Source organism: Mustelus asterias, chromosome 12, assembly GCF_964213995.1.
Source record: "Mustelus asterias chromosome 12, sMusAst1.hap1.1, whole genome shotgun sequence".
Lineage (NCBI taxonomy): Eukaryota > Metazoa > Chordata > Chondrichthyes > Carcharhiniformes > Triakidae > Mustelus > Mustelus asterias.
In genome coordinates, this window is record NC_135812.1 from 81,103,450 (window position 1) to 81,117,081 (window position 13,632).

Here is a 13,632-nt window from a genome sequence, read left to right on the forward strand (position 1 = left end):
ACTACGCAGAGGGAGCATGGCAGGTCAGCACCTTACTAGTCAGGGACTGCTGGGCTTGAAATGGACAATGGCTGACCGGTGGGATACAATGTTTCCTCCCATCACCGAAGACAGCCGGTAGGGCCCGCTCTCTATATCAATTGCGTCTGGCTCGTCACTTACTGTCACACGTGCTGCATTAACACACTCCAGTGAAACTATAGTATGCTCACCGGGGCCCAATTTATGAAGATCCTAGGCTGCCCAAATGTTAAGATGCCCCCCTCAACCAACCCGGTCGAGTCCAAAGCAATGCAAAGCACTACGATTGGTACCAGCTTGGTTGGAAGAATTACTGCAAAGATTACATTTTCAGACACAAGGCCTATCTTTGAGCAACAGTCCAGATTTTTGTTAGGATTTACTGCCTTAGCCTTCCACTCTCTCCATGTATCCACAAGGCAGCGAAACTATTCATGCATAGCTGGGAGTTGGTTCACGAGTGCCAAGGCGTCTCCTCGATTTGGTAGGCCTGCCCACTGCAAATCTAGATGCCAAATCTCCTCAGAGTTCCACTGAAGCTTTAGCCTGGAGCTGTGAGGGATCGAGTTTCCATGCGTCACCACAAGGAAGCATAACTGCCAATGGAGAGACCATGTACTGACAGGGAGTGACTTACAATATTTGGTTCTCTTTTTCACATTGCTGACACCAGTGCGGGTTGAAAATGAGAAGCAAACTCACATGCAAAGCAGGAGGCAAGCTTATTCTCTTCACCCACATACTAGACACATCACATCAACCTGTTGGACGCACCCATCTATTATAGGATCTATTATAGGACAGAACCCAAAATTTTTTAAGTTTATTTATTTGTCACAAGCAAGGCTTACATTAATACTGAAATGAAGTTACTGTGAAATTCCCCTAGTCACAGCCTGTTCGGATCAATGCACCTAAGCAGCACGTAGAAATCATAGAAATCATAGAAACCCTACAGTGCAGAAGGAGGCCATTCGGCCCATCGAGTCTGCACCGACCACAATCCCACCCAGGCCCTACCCCCACATATTTTACCCGCTAATCCCTCTACCCTACACATCCCAGGACTCTAAGGGGCAATTTTTTTTTTTAACCTGGCCAATCAACCTAACCCGCACATCTTTGGACTGTGGGAGGAAACCGGAGCACCTGGAGGAAACCCACGCAGACACGAGGAGAATGTGTTTCAGAACGTGGGAGGAAACCGGAGCACCCGGAGGAAATTCTCAGACACGGGGAGAACGTGCAAACTCCGCACAGTGACCCAAGCCAGGAATCAAACCCGGGTCCCTGGCACTATGAAGCAGCAGTGCTAACCATTGTGCTACCGTGCTGCCCCAAAAAGGTGAAATCACACACATACCTGAAGGTAAAAGGAAATACTTTGTCTTTTAAACATAGTAAGTCTTATGAAGCTACTCTGAAAGATCTCTTCAGAAATACATCTCGATATACAAGATTTCATACAGTAAATTCATTACAAGTCTTTAAAATTGAGTATTTTCAACAAATAAAATTTTACAACTAATCTTGCATTTGGGTCCCAGAATAACTGGATGGACACCATATTCACTCTGCCCACTCTTAATATAATTGGACCACCATTTAGCTAATTAATGTAACAGGTACAAAGATAGATTACTTTACATTCAACTGTAATGAGGACCCCCCCCAAACCCACCCACATTCATCTGAACTCCAGCAAGAACAATCCTAATCTAGTCAATCTCTCCTCATACATCAGTCCCACCATCCCCAGAATCAACCTGGAAAACCTTCGCTGCACTCCCTCGAGACCTCGAGAGAAAGAACATCCTCAGAAAAGGAGACCAAAACTGCACACAATACTCTCGGTGTGGCCTCACCAAGACCCTGTATAATTGCAACAACACATTCCTGCTCCTGTACTCAAAACCTCTCGCAACGAAGGCCAAAATGCCATTTGCCGTTACTGCCTGCTGCACCTGCATGCCCACCTTCAGTGACTGGTGCACAAGAACACCCAACTCCCGCTGCACACTCCTCTCTCCCAATTTACAGCCATTCAGGTAGTAATCTGTCTTCTTGTTTTTGCTTCCAAAGTGAATAACCTCACATTTATCCAAATTATACTGCATCTGCCATTGAATTGCCCACTCACCCAACTGTCCAGGTTATTCTGAAGGATCTCAGCATCCTTGTCACAGTTCATCCTTCCACCCAACTTACCATAGAAGAAGAAATCATAGAAACCCTACAGTACAGAAAAAGGCCATTCGGCCCATCGAGTCTGCACCGACCACAATCCCACCCAGGCCCTACCCCCTATCCCTACATATTTTACCCGCTAGTCCCTCTAATCTACGCATCCCAGGACACTAAGGGGCAATTTTAGCATGGCCAATCAACCTAACCCGCACATCTTTGGACTGTGGGAGGAAACCGGAGCACCCGGAGGAAACCCACGCAAACACGAGGAGAATGTGCAAACTCCACACAGACAGTGACCCAAGCCGGGAATCGAACCCAGGTCCCTGGAGCTGTGAAGCAGCAGTGCTAACCACTGTGCTACCGTGCCGCCCTTGGTATCATCTGCAAACTTTATGTTACATTTTGTTCCTTCATCCAAATCATTAACATATATTGTGAATAGCTGGGGTCCCAGCACCGATCCCTGTGGCACCCCGTTACAGCCTGCCAATTTGAAAAGCACCCATTAATTCCTAAATTTTGTGTCCTCTCTGCCAACCAGTTTTCTATCCATCTTAATACACTTCACTCAATCCCATGCGCTTTAATCTTGCACGATAATCTCTTATGCGGGACTTTGTCAAACGCTTTCTGAAAGTCCAAATATACCACATCAACTGGCTCCCCCTGTCAATTCTATTAATTACATCGTCAAAGAATTCCAACAGATTTATCAAGCATGATTTTCCCCTTCATAAATCCATGCTGACTCTGTCTGATCCTGTCACTGCTTTATAAATGCTCTGCTATAAAGTCCTTGATAATGAATTTGAGAATCTTCCTCACTACCGATGTTAAGCTTACTGGTCTATAATTCCCTGTTTTCTCTCTACCTCCCTTTTTGAATATTGGAGTGGCATTCGCTATCCTCCTATCTGCAGGACTGTTCCAGAGTCTATAGAATCCTGGAAGATGACCACCAATGCATCCACTATTTCTAAAGCCACTTCCTTAAGTACTCTGGGATGTAGATTATCAGGCCCTGGGGATTTATCCACCTTCAATGCCATCAGTTTTCCCAGCACCATTTCTCTACTAATATTGACCTCCCTCAGTTCTTCTCCCTCACTAAATCTTGCGTTCGCCAACATTTCTGGCATCTGATTTGTGTCCTCTTTTGTGAAGACAGAACCAAAGTATCTATTCAGTTGCTCGGCCATTTCTTTGTCTCCTATTATACATTCCCCCGTTTGTCTGTCGGGGACCTACATTTGTCTTCACGTATCTACAGAAACTCTATCAGTCTTTATGTTCCCTGCAAGCTTACTTTTGTACTGTATTTTCCCTTCTTAATCAATCCCTTGGTCCTTCTTTGTTGAATTCTAGACTGCTCCCAATCCTCAGACCTATTATTTTTCTTGGCCAATCTGTATGCTTCTTCCTTAGATCAGATACTCTCTCTAATATCCTTTGTAAGCCATGGATTGGCCCTCTTACCCATTTTGCTTTTGTGCCAGACAGGAATAAACAGTTGCTGCAGTTCCTCCATGTGTTCCTTGAATGTTTGCCATTGCCTATCCACTGCCATCCCTTTAAGTAACTCTCCCCAATCTATCAAGGCCAACTCACGCCTCATATCCTCAGTTTCTTTTAAGATTCAGCACCCTAGCCTCCGAATCAACTACTTCACTCTCCACCTTGATAAAAAAAATTCTATCATCTTATGGTCGCTCATCCCCAAGGGGTCTTGTGCAGCTAGATTGGCAATGATTCTCTTCTCATTACACGAGACATAATTTTATACAATTTATTTCTAAATATGCCAGTGGCATCTGGTGGTAGATAATTAACAACCACATCAGACTTTACTGGTATTCAATCTTTGGATCAAAATCCTAGAACTCCCTCCTTAACAATGCTGTGGGCGCACCTACACCAAATGGACTGCAGTGGTTCAAGGCAGCAGCTCACCACTTTCTCAAAGGCAGTTAGAGATAGACAACAAATGCTGACCGAGCCAGCGACACCCTAAGCCTGTGAAAGAATAAAAAACTCAACAGCTTGGTGCTGTCCTATAGATTGAAATGAAAACAGTAGCTCCAACTGCCCAATATCCAAATGTTCCTTCTGTATCAGTCTCTCAAGAGGCAGCTGTGTTGCTGACCTCATTTCCTTAGCATCATAATGTGTTATACAGCAGGTGTGACGAGACTAACCGCGAGCATGGATGACACAATGTGCGACTTACTAAATTTAGAATGTGCGTGTAAAAAAACTGATCAGCAAGCATAATTCATACAGTTGCGTGAAAGGAATAAGTTGGACTCTTTTTTTGATTTTGTAACTTGTCTTACTTCAGAAACAGATTTGAAGAAATAATTTGATGTATTAAAAAGGGACAACCCAACCAGGATCCTCCTACCGTTGTGGCGCTTTTCGCAGTAAATCCTACTCAAACATAATTGCTTTAATATTCCTCCAAAAGCCAGACTTAAGTAAGAGGGCATACAGACTGTAACGTCCAGTTATGACTACAAATATTAAATTCATGGAATTCCTCAAAATTCACCTTTCTAAAGTTTCCATATTTAAAGTTACAAACTTAATAGACAATTGCATGAAAATCCACAACATTTCACAAGAAGTCTAGTTGAAAGAATGTTCCACCAAGTCCCTTAACTTTCCAGGGCTGCAGTAGCAAAGTAATTAAGTCGGCTCTGCTTTCTTTTAGCAACCTCTTTTCTTCCAGGTTTTTTTTAAAATCAAAGTGCTTTTGTAACAAAGGATTGATTTATAAACTGTAAGTCAGCCAACGCAATTACTCGAACAGTTAAGCTGCTGAGTTGCCTTTCTTGTTACAGTGTTTAGAAACTTGCTTTTAGCTTACAAAAGCTGCTGACTGTGTTAGAACAAGTATGTACAGTGCAGTCAGCAATCCCACCATGCACCAGAAAGTAGCTGAACATTGTAAACAGCTGTCACGCAATATGTAACTGTGTTTGTCAGCTGACAGTGCAGTCATGTGCATGCTGATAAAAATAGATGGACAATAACATTGGAAAAATATTAATCGCAGAAAAAACGTTAACCGAGTGTCAAAGCTAATTAAATTTTGTTGGACCTATTTCCAACATGTCAGCAGTATGAAACAATTTAAACTTATGGTAATAAAGCAGCTCAGACTCACAATATGCCAAAATCAAACACGGTTGGATTATATTCACATGTAGCGAAAAGTTAGCTCAGCAGGTACATTAAAATTCCAAAGAGGCTTTTTAATGAGAAACCTGTAACCATATCAGAACATTCTTAAAATAAGTCTCAGAAAAAAAACTGCTTTTGTGGAACCACATATGAAAAGATGGAATTAAGTTACTCTGATACTTAATTGGACACGTTTAGAAATTAAAATCTGCTGAGCTCTTCTGTTGGATAGTGAACAACCCCTTATTGAATGAGACTGTAAAAAATAAGATCGCAATATTATTTCAACGGAGTTCTTCCTCATCACATTCATAATAATTTGCTGGGGTACAATTTTCATAGTCTCAACACTAACTCGCAATGAGCATCACAACTAACTTGCAGAAGGCATTACATTTGAGTATGATAAAGGCAAAATACTGCGGGTGCTGGAATCTGAAACAAAGACAAGAAATGCTGGAAAATCTCAGCAAGTCTGACAGCATCTGTGAACAGAGAATAGAGCCAGTGTTTCAAGTGAGGAGGAAGGGTCATCCTGACTCAAAACGTTGGCTCTATTCTCTCTCTCCACAGATGCTGTCAGGTCTGCTGAGATTTTCCAGCATTTTCTACGTTTGAGCACGATTTGTTTTTACATCCACTCTTTCAATAGGCTTTACAAATTTGTGGTCAAAAGAAGCTGATAACAGAATTCTGTAAATGAGGACGCGCAGGTGAATTTTAAAACCATCATCATCAATCCAGATTAGACCTAGTAACTCTGTCTCAGTTTCGCACCACAAAAGCTTACTGAAAAATAGGGGGTTGGGGAGCGGGAGAGGCAGGTGGCAGGCGATTCAAAGGTTCAATTCCCACGTCAGTCGATCTGTGAATATTTCCGATACATGCACATATGGATGAGTGATCACTATTGGTGACAACATCAAGCAATAATTGAGATGATCAAATAGCCTGCTGAAGGCTTTTAGGCTGACACTAGGAAGGGCAGTATTCAATGAACTGCACCTCAACAGAAGGTGATCCCTTCAGGCAAAAGGAGAAAACTGCGTGGAAAAAAAGCACCAGATGACAGTTGCAGTTAGCTGGCTACTTCCAATGTGGGTCAAGACTGCTATAAATGGGATATTACCCAAATGCATGCAAACACAGAATGCACCATAACAGTAATTTCAAATATAACAGCTATTTGCTTCACATATACATGCCAAACCCTATGGTACAACTTGCAATTAATTATATCCCCAGCCAGTACCATATTCTATTTTCCTTTAAATACTACCATCCAGCAATGCATACCCATCCCATTTAAAAATAAACTATCACTATTTTGGGTCAATTGTACTTTTCACCACAAATGTCAATGCACCTTAAATTATCCAACACTACGCAAGTTGTATTTTTGCAATACAGGTACACTGGGATTTTCCAGCCGCGCTCACACTAACACCGGAAAATCCCACCCGAGGTCAACAGACCTCTGCAGGGTTCGCCCCCACCCGCGATGATTCCCTTGGCGGGTGGGACGGGAAAATTCTCCCCCCCCACCCCGCCCAATGTTTCAAATCTGGCAACCTCGGGGCGGAGTCCATGTCTTATCCGTTTTCGGGGTGTAGGGTTCAGGACAGAACGGATGGGATCTAGGGTTGCTCGGAGTGTGGTAAAAGACTGGCACATAAAGCAGATAACTAGCCTGGCCTGCCACCAATGCAGCACCTAGCTGAATAAACTGGTAAGTTATTTTACTCATTTAATAGGAATCAAAATACATGCGTGATAGCTTATAAAAAGGTCATATTTTTGCATAGCTAGATAGTGAGCCCTTAGTGTGAATTGTTTTTGCTAATCTCTATTTAATTTGATATGGTTCCTGTGACAATTACTGTAAATTCAAATGACTTGAGACACAAGCCAGGCACCACAAATAACCAAGTCATCTGCCTATGCTGATGGATTTTCTGAAGATGAGCTGTAATAATCAGTGAACCATTCCATTCATTTTTGCACATTCCCATTTCATGCCAGCATATCTTCCAATATCCTCAAGGGCAATGATACACAAGATACACTCATGATCTATCTCTTCAACGTGAAAATATAATGCTTTATTGAGATCCAAAATGTTCAAAAGATAGGAATTTGACCTTTAAGTTCATTTAAAAAAAAGACTCAGGCTACATTCAAAATACAGACATCAGTGCCCAGGCTGTATATGTTCCTCATTTTTGAGACGTATTTCTGAGAAAGGAGAGTTTAATTGTCATGGAGATGTCCCATGGAGATGAACCTTCCAGTTCAGGGTCAGTTTCATACTTGGAAGAGGTTCCATTTCCTCTGCCAGAGAATTTAGTGGAAAAAAAAGTGAGTTCTGAAGCAACCGGAAACAGACAAAACTCCGTGCTGCCGGCTAAATAGACAATTTTCTGATGAAAAAGTGTTTTACTCTCCTCTTTTGAGTCTGCAAAAGGCACAGATCCAAGGTAATTCAAAAGTTGCCAAAAAAAAGCCATTTTACGGACAGCATTAAGACTGCCAGGAATAATTTCTTTTGGCCTTCCGCCAAATACTGAATGCTGGACGTTTGGCCCTCGCATTGAATATTCAAGCAGTACAATTGCTGAGAGTATAGCAGTTTCTCTCATTTGCACATCCAACCAAAAAAAAACTTGTATTTATATAACACTTTTTACTACCTCAAGAGATCCCAAACTGCTTTAGTCCTAACCTACTTTTGAAGCATTGTCACTGCTATAATGCAGCAAACTGGACTAACAACCTGGAAGTCAGTATATGATGTAGAGGGTGGGAACACAGCGGAGTGTGTCCATGTACCTTCCTATCCCACAAAGGCCAGAAATCTCTGCTATCTGGTTTCTACATATTAACATGCAGACAATGTATGACAAAATAATGCAGTCAATTGTCTATGAAACTCTTTGCACTCGCAGACTGCACGGTAAATGTACATCATAGTTTCTTTGAAGATAAATATCTATTCAGACCAATCACATATAGAAAGATACAAGTTAATAAAGTACACTCAGTAACCACATTAAAAGCAGCCAGTTCCATGAACAGCAAATGACGTTACTAGCTACCATAGTATATAACATTTCGGCTTTTTGTTTTGCAAAAACAAATATATTTTGCACTGAGAAGAATCTCTGCCTGCGTAAGTCAAAACTCTGTCGTTAAAGATCCATTCTACATAATCATGGCCAATATTCACTCCATGTTCTAAACACAAAAGCTCGTCCTCAGAGAGAAGGTGCCACCAAAAGTTACTACACTAAGAACTCATGGTGGAGGGTAACATATTAACATGAATAGAAGGTTAGTTAGCCAACAGGAAACAGACAGTAGGCAAAAATGGGTAACTTTTGGATTGGCAAGGATGTGGTGAGTGGAGTACCACAGGGACTAGTGCTGGGGCCTCAACTATTTACAATTTATATCAATGAATTGGATGAAAAGACCAAATGTTTGGTTGCTACATTTGCTCAAAGATAACTAAGAAAGCAAGTTTTGAAGCGGACATAAGGAGTCCACAAAGGAACATCGATCGTGGGTGGGCAAGAATGACCAGATGGGAGTATAATATGGGAAAAAGTGAACTTGTCCACATTGGCAGGAAGAATAGAAAAGCAAATGTTATCCAAATGAACAGAGACTGCAGCACAGAGGGATCTGGGTGTCCTGGGACATGAATCACAAAATGTTAGTGTGCAGTGCAGGAAGTGATTAACAAGGCAAATGGAATGTTGTTGCTTATTGCAAGGTAAATGGAATGCAAAAGTAAAGACGTTTTGCTACAGTTATCTAGGGTGCTGGCAAGACCACGTCTGAAAAACTGTGTATAGTTTTAGTCTCCTTATTTAAGAAAGGATACAAGTTAGCAGCTGAGAGAAGCTTCAATCGACTGAGGCCTGACCTTGGGGGTGGGGGGAAGGAAGGTTATCTCATGAGGAAAGGTTAGACAGACTGGGCCTGTTTCCATTGGTATTTAGAAGAACGAGAGGTGATTTATTGAAACGTGCAAGATCCTGAGGAGACTTGACAGGATGGATGCGAAAACACTGTTTCCCTTTTAAGGGAGAGACGAGAACTAGAGCACACAGTTTAAAGATAAGGAGTCTCGAATTTAAGACAGCGATGAAAAGAAACTTTTCCTCAAAGAGTGTTGAGAGTCTTTGAAACTCTCTTCCCCAGAGAGCGGTGGAGGCAGGGTCCTTGAATAATTTTAAGGTAGAGGTAAATACATTTGACTAATAAAGGGAGTCAAAGATTATCTGGGGTAAGCAGAATGTGGAGTTGAGGCCACAATCAGATCAGCCATGAATGATCTTATTGAGTGGCAGAGATAGTTTGATGGGCCGAATGACTTGCTCCCAATTGATATGTTTGTACTTATGCAAAGGAAACATAATTTATTTTAAAAAACACACCTATATATTATATTTTATATTGAATAGCATTTTCCCAACAACTCTACAGAAGGTATCAATATACTTGAATAGAAGAAAACAAATAAATGCAATTTAAAACAAATCTACTGATCTTGTAAATATAACAGCAGTGCACTGAACTTCAGAAAACCTAAAGGGACCTGCTGATTAACAATACAGCAAAAAACAAACCGGTGACATGAATAAATCTCTAAAGAAATCCATCTAAAATTTCAACGACAAACTGCGTGTCCTTGGGGATGTAAAGACAGCTGCACTGCAAGATAATGGTTATTCAGCATAGAACTAGAATCTTGTTACTTCAGGCAGCCAAGATTAGAACACAGTAAAAATAACACTCTTGTTGCCATGTGATACAACTGAAAGAAAAAAAATGACATTCTTACTTCTTTCTGAAAAAAATGCCAAAAGCCATCAACATTCTTTTGGATCACACTTACCCAACTTAAATTCTAGGTCCCAAAAAGCTTGAAATATGATAATAACACTCAGTTATCATCATTATATGCATGATTCAAATAAAACAGCTGAATCAATCCCATTGTTGTTTAACCTTAGTCAATGCTTTGGTTGCATAGGTGAACACTATTGCGATCAATGGCCCTGACCTTGTTTCAATCAACATGGATCAGTTCTGAATATGGAAATCTGATTAATTTTGCTTCTCAGTATTCAAATTTGAATAATTCAAACATTTTGAAGGCAGAATCCTCTTTCTTCAACAAAGCTGCTTACTCCATTTCCTAATCTTCCTCTTAGTTGGCACTCATTCCTGAACACCATCTGTGAAATTCTTCCTTGAAGATGCGATACAAATTCAAGGCGTCAACTCACGGTTGTCACTAAGTGCTACTCAGTTTTCACACTTGTAAATTAAATCCTATTTTGTTGCAAACGTTCCAACTTTAATAGAATTTTTTGTGCGATAAATGCTAACTTGCTAATATGCAACCATCTTTGAACCTTTATTAAAAAGCCATTATTGACAGCTTGTTTAGATTGTCATCTTACATAGTTTGAATCACATAGCCCGAAGAAGTACTTTTGCAAGTTTAGTTGATTCATAATCTAAAATTAGCAGAGCGCACAGAACCAGTGATTATCTTTGACTCAGAAATCATAGAAGAATATTGAAATATAATTGAATAAGTGCTACTATATTTCCAAACATGTAATCCATGACACAACAAGTACAATACAATCTTCTCACTTTTATCACCAAAACAGGGATCTGGCGGTATATTTTCACGATCAAACTACTTTAAATGTTAAGTCACAAGATAATGGCCCCAGGAGAAACTGCGCCTTAATATCATTCTCCATTTAAAAAAAAATTCGACAGATTCATACGATCAGGTGTTTTGTTTTTATGTATAAGCCTAGATCCTTGGCTGTCAAGCAGAATACCAACACAAATGTAAATCCATAAAAAGTGGTTAAATATGCAAGTTGCATTTTTTTTTTAAACAGTGATGGTGTAAAACAAAAACCTTTGGTGTAAATATAAAATCTGTCCAAAAGTAGCTCAGATTATCTCTTGACCTAACACAAATGGGAGTCGGTCAATTATCTGGCAATTCAAACAAGCGTGAGAATAATTGCAGTCTCTTCCCAGTTTAAAGAAAGCCAAAACTAAGAAAACATGTTCTACTTACTGCCATGACAAGTTCGAAAGGATGTTTATAAACCCTGACGGGTGACTGGTATTTCTGTACCATGGTTGAACTTGCATCAAAGGAGCACCTAGAAAAGGGACAGGATGTGTGTGTGGGTGAGGGGGGGGGGGGGGGGGGGGGGGGGTGGTGGTGAGAGAGAGAGAGAGAGAAAGTAGAAATCTGGTGAGCAAAACTGTCAGCATTTGTTTCCGGCCAACATAACAAAAACAAAAGTTAAACCTCACGCACAACACATATACAAGGAGGATCCAAGTTGTTGAAGCTGAGTTGGGTTACTGGGTGCTGGAAGGCTGAGGGAAAGGAGTTGGATCACACGGTATTGAGAGATTGAGGGGAGAAGGAGGGGGAACGGGGGAGGTGGGGGGGGGGAGAAGGAGGGGGAACGGGGGGGGTGGGGGGGGGGGAGAAGGAGGGGGAACGGGGGGGGAGAAGGAGGGGGAACGGGGGGGGGGAGAAGGAGGGGGAACGGGGGGGGGGAGAAGGAGGGGGAACGGGGGGGGGAGAAGGAGGGGGAACGGGGGGGGGGGAGAAGGAGGGGGAACGGGGGGGGGGAGAAGGAGGGGGAACGGGGGGGGGGGGAGAAGGAGGGGGGAACGGGGGGGGGGGAGAAGGAGGGGGAACGGGGGGGGGGGGAGAAGGAGGGGGAACGGGGGGGGGGAGAAGGAGGGGGAACTGGGGGGGTGGGGGGGAGAAGGAGGGGGAACGGGGGGGGGAGAAGGAGGGGGAACGGGGGGGGGAGAAGGAGGGGGAACGGGGGGGGGAGAAGGAGGGGGAACGGGGGGGGGAGAAGGAGGGGGAACGGGGGGGGAGAAGGAGGGGGAACGGGGGGGGGAGAAGGAGGGGGAACGGGGGGGGGGGGGAGAAGGAGGGGGAACGGGGGGGGGGGAGAAGGAGGGGGAACGGGGGGGGGGGAGAAGGAGGGGGAACGGGGGGGGGGGGAGAAGGAGGGGGAACGGGGGGGGGGGGAGAAGGAGGGGGAACGGGGGGGGGGGAGAAGGAGGGGGAACGGGGGGGGGGGAGAAGGAGGGGGAACGGGGGGGGGGGAGAAGGAGGGGGAACGGGGGGGGGGAGAAGGAGGGGGAACGGGGGGGGGGAGAAGGAGGGGGAACGGGGGGGGGGGAGAAGGAGGGGGAACGGGGGGGGGGGAGAAGGAGGGGGAACGGGGGGGGGGGAGAAGGAGGGGGAACGGGGGGGGGGGGAGAAGGAGGGGGAACGGGGGGGGGAGAAGGAGGGGGAACGGGGGGGGGGAGAAGGAGGGGGAACGGGGGGGGGAGAAGGAGGGGGAACGGGGGGGGGAGAAGGAGGGGGAACGGGGGGGGAGAAGGAGGGGGAACGGGGGGGGGAGAAGGAGGGGGAACGGGGGGGGGGAGAAGGAGGGGGAACGGGGGGGGGAGAAGGAGGGGGAACGGGGGGGGGGAGAAGGAGGGGGAACGGGGGGGGAGAAGGAGGGGGAACGGGGGGGGGAGAAGGAGGGGGAACGGGGGGGGGGAGAAGGAGGGGGAACGGGGGGGGGAAGAAGGAGGGGGAACGGGGGGGGGGAGAAGGAGGGGGAACGGGGGGGGGGAGAAGGAGGGGGAACGGGGGGGGAGAAGGAGGGGGAACGGGGGGGGAGAAGGAGGGGGAACGGGGGGGGGAGAAGGAGGGGGAACGGGGGGGGGGAGAAGGAGGGGGAACGGGGGGGGGAGAAGGAGGGGGAACGGGGGGGGGAGAAGGAGGGGGAACGGGGGGGGGGGAAGGAGGGGGAGGGGGAGGGGGGGGAAGGAGGGGGAACGGGGGGGGGAAGGAGGGGGAACGGGGGGGGGAAGGAGGGGGAACGGGGGGGGGGAAGGAGGGGGAACGGGGGGGGAAGGAGGGGGAACGGGGGGGGGGGGAAGGAGGGGGAACGGGGGGGGGGGGAAGGAGGGGGAACGGGGGGGGGGGGAAGGAGGGGGAACGGGGGGGAGGGGGGAAGGAGGGGGAAGGAGGGGGAACGGGGGGGGGGAAGGAGGGGGAACGGGGGGGGGGGAAGGAGGGGGAACGGGGGGGGGGAAGGAGGGGGAACGGGGGGGGGGGAAGGAGGGGGAACGGGGGGGGGGAAGGAGGGGGAACGGGGGGGGGGA

The 13,632-nt window shown here is 45.5% G+C and overlaps 1 protein-coding gene across 1 annotated transcript in view; it reads right to left on the minus strand.

Annotated features, from left to right (window-relative positions):
• Nucleotides 1–11,625, minus strand: part of LOC144501621 (SEC14-like protein 1) — a 46,627-nt gene extending 35,002 nt beyond the window's left edge. Inside the window, exon 1 of the mRNA XM_078225513.1 lies at nt 11,513–11,625. Coding sequence (XP_078081639.1) covers nt 11,513–11,575 — 63 coding nt within the window. The 5' untranslated portion in view covers nt 11,576–11,625. The remainder of the gene's footprint in view (nt 1–11,512) is intronic.
• Nucleotides 11,626–13,632: the final 2,007 nt, after the last annotated feature.